Below are 9,403 nucleotides of genomic sequence, written 5' to 3'. Positions count from 1 at the left end.
TATGTTAATTGGTGACCTTTCTAGGTGTTAATAGGCATATTTTTGGGCAGAGCCAGGCTAACTATGTCCCATTGCTATTGATGCAAACCTTTAAGTTAATTACCTTGCAGCTCCAATTCCATTCTTAAAAGGAAACTCCAAAATGTCAAACTATTCCTTAAATGTCCAGAAAAAATGCATCAAGGTCAAAGAGAGTCACCAGTGACTGTTGATAGGAGATGGGAGCACAGTCTGGTGTGCAGCAAGAGCCATGCTGGCTATTAAACTGTTTAAACTGTTGTCTGTATGTGAAGGTATAAATACTTTCTCAGTCATCTCACACATGTATAATATTCCTATAAGAACTTTGCAAAGGTCTTTTCAGAATTGCTGACTTCACAGTGACCTAAATGTATTTTACATTAATTTATTTAATTTCTATGCTGCTAGAATATTTAAGAATACTCCTACTAACGCGCTTTCTCGTCGCTAAGTATACCCCATGATCCTCATCATATCATTTTTTCCTTTGTCATATCATACGCCATCTTACTTTCTGTTGAAGCTCGACTTTGCAGTATTTTTCTGATAAGATGCCAGCACAGTATTATATAGCCAGTTTGAATTGCTTAGTGAAGGCTTCAGCCTTATATTTTAGCAGCAGTCAGTGCCTCCTGTCCAGAAGTGATTTGTTTGTGAAGTTCATCAGCCGAAGTTGAAAACAGTCTGTGAAATATTGTCTGAGTGAAAGCACTTTGCTGGGGAGTTATATTATACCGCTCCAATAGGAGACCTACATCCTTGTCACCTCCACCCCTACGCTTCTGTCTCCATCTGAGACACAGAAGATGGAATAATTACCCCTAACTAGACCAACATCTATAATCACTGATTACAACCTTCTACAACCCCCTGTAATCAGCCACCATCTTATCACAAAAAAAAGCGTGTGTGTGTGTGTGTGTGTGTGTGTGTGTGTGTGTGTGTGTGTGTGTGTGTGTGTGCACTGCAGAGGAAGGCTGTGTTATACATGTGTGCTGGTGCGTAGGTGGATGATAATGAGGAGATTTGTTGTTAACCTTAAAAGGATGGGAAAGAGATCTGAAACACTCGCGCGCACACACACACACACACACACACACACACTCTGCACACACACAGGCTTAGTGACCCTGCTGGCCCTGTCAATTACTCCGACCAGATAACTTTTTTCAGATCTCATAAAAATCATGTCACCTCCACTTTGCAGTAAAAAAGCCTGATAGTTGAACTGACTTCAGGGCACATTACATCTAAATGTGTGTTGCCTGTGTGTGCTATTTCAAATGAAGCCATTGGTGATGTGTGAAAAATGAAAATGCTGAACTTTGTGCTGTAGGCATAAGTTCCGGAGAGCTCTATCATCAATCATCTTAACACCAAACCAGGTACATCAACACAAGCACACACTGACACACCACAAACCACACACAGATCTGAGCAGATAGACACACACATTCACACACACACACACACACACACACACACATACATACACACACACACACACACACACACGCTCACAGATGCTCACAACAATACACTCTGTAGCTAATCACCAGGCTGTTTCGGGAGCCAGTGGGGAGAGACGGTGTATCTCCTCCTGGGTCAGTGATCTGTGTGAATTATAGATCAGAGCTTTTCTATCCCAGGTTTTGTAGCCAGGCCCACGGGACACGCTCGGCAGAGGGAGAGGGGGCCTGATAAATTCATACAGGGAGAAAATGAGGGAATGACAGGGTGAAGTGTGGAGCAAATTTTTAAAACAGAATTTATAATTTCACACGCCACACATCTTTTTTTAGACAACACAAAATAACCCACACTGCATTTTGTAAGCAGTCTGTGGTTTGGATGCTCTGCTGATGCTGGGTTTTGTGATTATTCTCGGGGCAAAATGTGCAACCGCCCTGTGTGCCCAGAAATAGAGGGGCTCAGTGTTATGCCAGCATAGAAAAATGGTACAAACTGGATGGTAAATAGGGACCAACCTGGTCAAGCTCAGAACACTTCTCCACCTTCCTCTGTTCAGTTACGATCTTACTCCTATCTGGCTAAACACAGATGTGAGTGTTGGGTTTTTTGGCTTCAAAAAGTAAAATTGCCCAATGCGAATGAGCACAAAGACAGGTTACAGGTTCAGAAGTTCCTCAAAGTGCTCTTTCCACTGCATGACGGTATTCCCAGTCCGAGTCAGCAGTTCTCCTCCCTGGCTTAACACGGCCTGAGCCAAGCCCTGCTTTCCCTTCCTGAGCCACCAAACGGTTTGCTATTATAATTGTTGCTCCAGTTTCACCGTTACTCAATAATGGTCATTAACGTCTAATCATATCCAACCTAACATAATCTAACCCACGTAATCTAATGTGAGTCCAGGTGCATAAGCAGTCAAACGTTAAACAGTTATGGCCAGCACTCGTGCACAGGAGCACACACGCATGTGCACATATACATGAGCACACACACGCTCCCATTTTTCAGGTGAAATCAACATCTAAATCTTCTACAGACGATCGACCGTCGTGTTAATCCAGCCAGCTGAAAGTGAGATTCAGTCTGTGCTGCTTTGTTATTGAATTATTCCTGTCTCAGTTTTCACGCACAGGAGGAGCCGTCCTCTATCCATGTTACTATTTCTTCTTCTGAGTCTATAAAGCAGCTGTACATTTACTTGTAGCATTGCATCTAAGGACATTTCTCAACTTTGTTTCATTGTGTCGTTTCAAAGAATGTTAGTTAAGCTTAGCCTGCATAACTCATAAATATCATCATGCTCAATGCTGTAGCAAGAATCTCCCTATTTAATGACTAAGAGCCCATAATGGACTCATAATGAACTCATACTCTTTTCAATAAAACTGCCAAAAAATCCTATTTATCACTTGTGTATATTCAGATGTGTATCCCACTGTTAATTGAATCTCACATGGTAGTCATTAGTGAGTCAAGTCATCAGTGCCTCTTGGGTAAAATGACAAATAGAAATGGCACCAGAAGCCTAAATGCAGTAATCATAGTTATTTCTTATGGTTGTTTTACAGATTGATGTGTGTTTAATGCTCTGTGTGGATGCTTCTGAAACCCAGAATAAGCTGACAGGACTAGTCCACACACGGGACGATGAGAATGAGCCTCTTCTGAGTCTGTGTGTTTGCATGTTTGTGCGCAGACATGTGTGTTTGCGTGTGTAAAAGCCACTGACTGTGATAATGGAAGTCAATACGGCCTGTGTGATTCTGCGTCTCATGGGAGCGTTTGTCTTTGATTAAAGCGCAGCAGCGAATGGCTGACTGCTCAGGAACCTTAATTGTCTCCCTGAATCACTGCACTGTGACTTCTGACAGTAAAGCTGACATGACCGACTGACTCCGCTCTCTGGAGTACATGTGTAGTCAATTATGGCCTGGCATTTAATAGTGAGGTTTGCACGTGTTATTCTGACAGTTCTTTGGCCATAAACATGTCTGAGCGGCATGGGAAAGTTGGCAGTTATTTTCTTCTTTAATTTACAATGATGGCAGATTTGACACTTTAAATACATGGTGATTTCTGAAACAAGTGGTCCGTGATTTCAGACAGAGGTTTCCCATTTCTAGCCAGAAATGGCGACTGCCACCAGCAGATTGTATCACCAGCAGCTGGCAAACTGAACCGACGCTTCATGAGTTGGCAAAAATTAAAATGTTGATTCATATTAAACGACAAGAGAAACAAGAAGAAGAGGACTAACTGGCATCTTGGGCAAACACTGGCTTTGGTTGCTGAACTTCACCAAATCCAATATAGAGCTTGGTAGCTGCTAACGTTAGCCTAAACTCTGACAGCATCCGAGACTGGCTGACCTGCTGACCTGTACAAACTAATGTAGTAAGTTAATGATATGCTAACTCTTGATCTTGGCAGTAACAGTTGGTTACTAGTGGTATTGAGCTGGTTAGCCAGTCATGTTAACAAATGCAACTTACATCAGAGCAGACGAACACATGGTTAATCTGTTCTTTATCATTTCTCTCTTGTGTTTTTGATTGTGGAAAGGCGGAAAAGGGCACCGTTCGCCTTGAAATGCAACGACTTGTGCTTTCTGCAGCCTCTTGCACACAGTTTCTGCATGAGGAGAAATCAAAAAGTTGACAAGCCTGCTGTGCCTAGTTACGGTCGCTAAGCTATGATTGGACAGTCACTGTTATTGGGTGGTGCTTTTTGCAAACCCTGAATAATTAAAAGGTGGCAGCGATAAGGTCGTTAGAGTCGAAGCAGGAGCTCCGGTCTTATCTGAAACTGCCAACTCCTCTGACAGTTTACCGTGCAGCTTTGGGACTCTTTGTCATCAGGAAGTCATTTGTTTTTTTATTCCCCTCTTTGAGAAAGTCTTGCTCAGGTTAGCAAACTTCAAACTGTCCACATTCACAGGCTTATCACATAAGTAAAGCCTGTTTTTGGATAGATTTCCCCTTAAGGGTTAATTGCAGCAGTTGAGACCATTTAAACAGGTCAATGAAAGTGATTGATCAGCTGTTAGACTTCTTTTTTTTTTTTTTTTTTTATTGATCCCAAAATTTACAATCAATACGCTTTGAGCTGAATGTTATATGAGCTCAGTTTGTCTCAGTGAATCAGTATTGTTTAGAGTTGTGACTGATGCTGACAACTGAAGACTTTATTGAGTTCCAGGCTTTTTTTTGGGTCAAATTTATTCCTGCTGAATCTGAATCAGTGTACACTAAAACCACGATACAGCATTTAACTCTACACGATTGAGACAGACAAAAAAGGTTTTTAAGGTTTACAGCAGGCCTAAAGCAAACTTTCCAAACAGTGAATCAGGGGGAGACGGAGGGAGAAGAGGAGGAGCTGGAGGAGAGAGTTTGGGGAAGGAGAGGGGGAGTATGGCAGCAGAGAGAGTGAAAAATTCTCTTACTATTCTACTACTATTCTTACTTGTTATTTTGGCCTCCCTGCATGCCACCAGTCCACCTTGAGAATCCCGTCAACCATCAAATGGATGCAAAGAAGGAACTTGGAGATATTTATGCTGTAAAATCTTTTCAGAGGAATGAAGGGAGCCGAGTGGGAGACAGGAAGGCTGTGGTGCTGTGATGTGTAAAAGATGCAATAAAAGGAAAAATGTTATCATTTCTCTTCAAAATAAACTTCCATGGATTTTTTACAGAATGTTTCTGGTTTTAACGTTTGACAGAACAGCTCGCTTTTAGTTTGAAATGACACACTGAATCATACTTTCTTCTCTCTTCGTGTCTCCAGGTTTATGAGAGAGGAACCAATGTGGAGCAGTTTGTGACCCGTTTCCTGCTGAAGGAATCAGCCAATCAGATCCAGTCTCTCCTGAGCTCCGTGGAGAGTGCCGTGGACGCGATTGACGAGCAGCACAGCCAATCAGGGTGAGCCAATGAACGTGTCGCTGTGGCAGGCTGTAATGTGTGAAATTGGGAATGTGTGTGTGTAAAACTCATATTGTCAGCAGTCATAATGGAAACCAGGCAGTGTTTCAAGCACAGATCTTTTCTGGTTACAGCGTCTGTCGCTCATACACACACACACACACACACACACACACACACACACACACACACACACACACACACACACACACAGGACAGGTTCCCATTTTCATCACCCTCTATCTCTCTCTTCTTCTTCTCATCTCCCTCCTTCAAGCATTGGAATTCTTTTATTGCTCTTTCTCATCTCTCTCTTTCTCTTTCAGTCACCCCTCCACAATGATATGATGATTTGATGATATGAATGATTTTTTTCTCATCTTCTAATCCCCCTTTCACCCGCCCCCTCTCTCTCTCCTTCTCCCTCTGTTTTTTTCAGGCATCTACCTGCCAAGGTGAGTCCACGGATGTCAGAGCGGCGCAATGAAAACACCGTCCCTGACTATCCCCCTAACAACAGAGTCAGCGCCAGGGAGGCTGTCAGGACCATCAACACTGCTGCAGGTGACAGCCACACACACACACACACACACACACACACACACACTGCAGCAGCTCTTCTGAATTCATAGTTGGAGGCCATCCGTCATGCGCTTGTATGATTAGCCTCATATCCACAACCTTTAGTAACAGGACATCACTCTGGGTGAGCAGAAATCAAACTCTGACTGCGACTCGGCAGTTTTTCATCCACCACACACAAACACACACTCTCATCCGTATGTGATTTACTCTCTACTGTAAAACACCTCGATCAGGCACCTGCACAGGTCTGATGCAGCTTTCCCGCCGCGGACAGGGCAGTACAGATAAACAGGGGGGAGGAACGGGGGAGCGGGATGTAGAGAAGTGAAAGGCAGAAAGAGGGGAGGGAAAGAGAGAGAGAGAGAGAGGATGACGAAGATGAGAGGGACGAGAAATGGAAAGAAGGCTGAGGGAGTAAAGGGAGAAGTTAGAGAGTTGGTTAATATATCTCTGGAAGTGTTAAAATCACACATGTGGATGCATAAATGAGTCTAGGCAGCATTTAACACTTATAATCTGACATGTAGTGCTGTTTTATGACGTGTGTGAGAGTGTGTGTGCGTTTGTTACAGCAGCTTAAACAGACACAAATTGATTGAGGCTGGTGATTCTCTTTGTGGATGTGCAGGATCCTAATTCTTTCTCTCAAGCTACATTTCTTCCTCTGTCTCTGTTACAGTCGTCCTATCTCTCTCTCCCTTCACCAGCTGGTAGTTAACACTGCAGTGCACGCTCGCCATGACACTTTGCTCCCACTCGAACAAATTGCTTGCTGAAGAAATGACACTTCAAAAGTCGTTGAGATATGGCATCACTTTATATCACAACACAAACTTTACAGAAGAAGAGTTGAAGGAAAAAATACAGCTGGGGCTGAGGCTCAGAGAGAGCAAAGCCTCGAAGCGCAGAGCAAAACATGATCAATCACTCACTAATCACTCCTCAGATGTTGTTATTGACAGGTGTCAGTCAAAGGTGCCCAGTGCTTTCAGGGTCAGTGTGTCCGTGGACAGCAGGGTTAGAAAAGCCAAAGGATCAGCGTTGACAAGTTGTCAGCCTGAAAAATACTGACACGCTGTAGTAAACAGTCTAAATATCGTTGATAGTGCGTCTACATCTCCCATTTGTACAACAAGTGGCCAACAGATGTTTTGAACAAATGTAAACAGTTGAGAGTGTAGAAGCATCGTGTCCCAAGTAAGTAACATGATACCTCATTCAACTTAAAGGTGCTCTGTGGAGTTTTCTCCTGTTCCTCATCTTGGCACTGACTGCTGATCAGTATGAAAGTATGAAACCAAAGGGAGGGTGTGAATCATGGCGTCCTCGTGTTCACCCTTTCTCATCACAGTCAGGATGTAAACAACAACTCATTAATGCATTTATTAACTCATTAATGCGCTACTAGTGGTGACAAACCCCACTGGGTATCTTTAAGGGGTCTGGAACATTTGCGCCAATTTTGATGTCTTGGTGTGATTACAATAATAATATCAATAATATTGTTCTTGTTAGATTTTTCTCATGTTTCTCAGTTTAATGGATCATAACTGTCCCCATCCCCATACTGTGTTTTAGAAATCGTAGGATAAGCATGTAGACTGTTTTCCAACCCATGCGGCCATTGGTTTCCATTTTCTATGGGTGTCAACTTGCAGAGGCTATAAACATGTTTCAGACAGGTAATGCATCACATTTAACATCACTGTGTTTGATCAGCCTCGAGAAGTAACGTAGCTGATAGCAGGTAGCATTCGGAAACTCCCCCTGTTGGTGCTCATAGCTGCTTTTGATGAAATTTGTATGGCTGATTATGCCAATTTTAACTGCATTGATCAGTTGAAAGAATTGACCCAAGCTACAGTGATTTAATCACTCCAGCTTCAGCAACAATCAATATTAAATGCTTTGACTCTCACTGCTAATACTATAACTGGAAATTATTTATATTCCTCTATTTCTTTTTCTCCTATTCATGCACTTGAAGATATTCACTGTGCAGATCTAGTGCTCTGCTTCCAGGACCGTTTTATGGAAACAGACTTTTACACTGTTTGCTTAAATGCAAATAATAATGCAATAATGCAAATGCAAAAAAAAGTTTGTCTCTTTGTGAATGCTGAAATGATACATCTGCACAGTCTTACCTAACAGAGTAAGAATAAGGATACACTGGAACACACTGGTGCAGTTGTACAGTTTTGCCTGATCATTACTGAATCAGCCCATGATTTTCTAATTGAGGCAGTAATCACTTGATTCAAACTACCAGCCAGTGACTTGTGGATTTAATCACTTTTCTGATGAAGATAATGATGAAGAACATAGCTTGTGAGAACATCTGATTCTTAAATTACAGATAGCAGAGTTCCTATGAGCACATCACTGAAGTTACTGTTCGCTTTGCCAACAGCAACATATTTTTTAAGATATTCATGATTTATAGCATATAGGAAAACCACCAGTGAAAGTCCAACAGCACATGAACATGCCTTCAGACCCAAATCAGGAAACGTCTAAAAATGTCAATTTATAAATAGAAAAAAAGCTGCTGGGTTTTCCGTGATTGCATCTGAGTGCTGTGGAGCAGACAGGCACTAGCAATAGAGTTGTTGTCAAAGCCATTATTGATTTAGTAGTGATCGGTAGAGCAGAGATTGATCTTCTGTGTTTTAATAAAGGCAGGAGATACAGTAAGTGTTGAGAGTAATGAGTGTTCGACGTGTGGCCCTCACACAGCACTAAATCTGTGACACAGAACGCTTCCTACCTCTGGTCACATAAAGTGAACGTTTCTCAATGTAACAACAAACACATTATAGAGTGTACACCGAGGAGTGTGTGACGTGGTATTTTAGCACATAAAACACAAATTTGGTTTACAAGAGTTGTTTGCTTGGATGGGATTTTGTGATTTATGTCCTCGCCGATATAGTGAAGTGAGGACAGGGTTTCTAACAGTTACTTTGGCTTCTATAAATCTTTCTGTTTTTCATTGGGGTGCCGTGAACACACACATTGTGATGGTGCTTTCAGATCAAATGGGGCACAGCAGTGATGGCTTTTTACTCTCACACAGCCTTTATTGTGTTCACTCTAAAAATACGTCCTCATGCATGAACCACACCGTCCTATGACAAAGGATAAAAAGAAGTCTTTTATTTTGGTATGAGGCGCTGTACCACCCTGATACTGCCTGTTCACATTGGTAGAAATACACAAGGACCCAAGAATATAAACCAAAGGAAACGAGAATGTCACTGAATTTCAGCAGACTATATCAGTGTTGTGCTGTACAACTTCACGCAATGTACACCATGGGTATGCTTAAAACATAAATGGATGGATAAGGAAACACCAGACTGATTGATCCCTTTGATGTTTAAATGCAAAATATGATG

General features: G+C 42.1%; 1 protein-coding gene across 1 annotated transcript in view; it reads left to right on the top strand.

Annotated features, from left to right (window-relative positions):
- The window catches only part of necab2 (N-terminal EF-hand calcium binding protein 2), a 97,849-nt gene that overhangs the window by 47,004 nt on the left and 41,442 nt on the right, over positions 1 to 9,403 (top strand). The window contains exons 6-7 of the mRNA XM_070830148.1: positions 5,281 to 5,417; positions 5,857 to 5,981. Coding sequence (XP_070686249.1) covers positions 5,281 to 5,417; positions 5,857 to 5,981 — 262 coding nt within the window. The remainder of the gene's footprint in view (positions 1 to 5,280; positions 5,418 to 5,856; positions 5,982 to 9,403) is intronic.

The sequence above is a fragment of the Pempheris klunzingeri genome, chromosome 5, assembly GCF_042242105.1.
Source record: "Pempheris klunzingeri isolate RE-2024b chromosome 5, fPemKlu1.hap1, whole genome shotgun sequence".
In the NCBI taxonomy this organism is placed as follows: Eukaryota; Metazoa; Chordata; class Actinopteri; order Acropomatiformes; family Pempheridae; genus Pempheris; species Pempheris klunzingeri.
The sequence above is the reverse complement of the archived record's forward strand: the minus strand, read 5'-3'. Positions and strand labels throughout refer to the sequence as shown.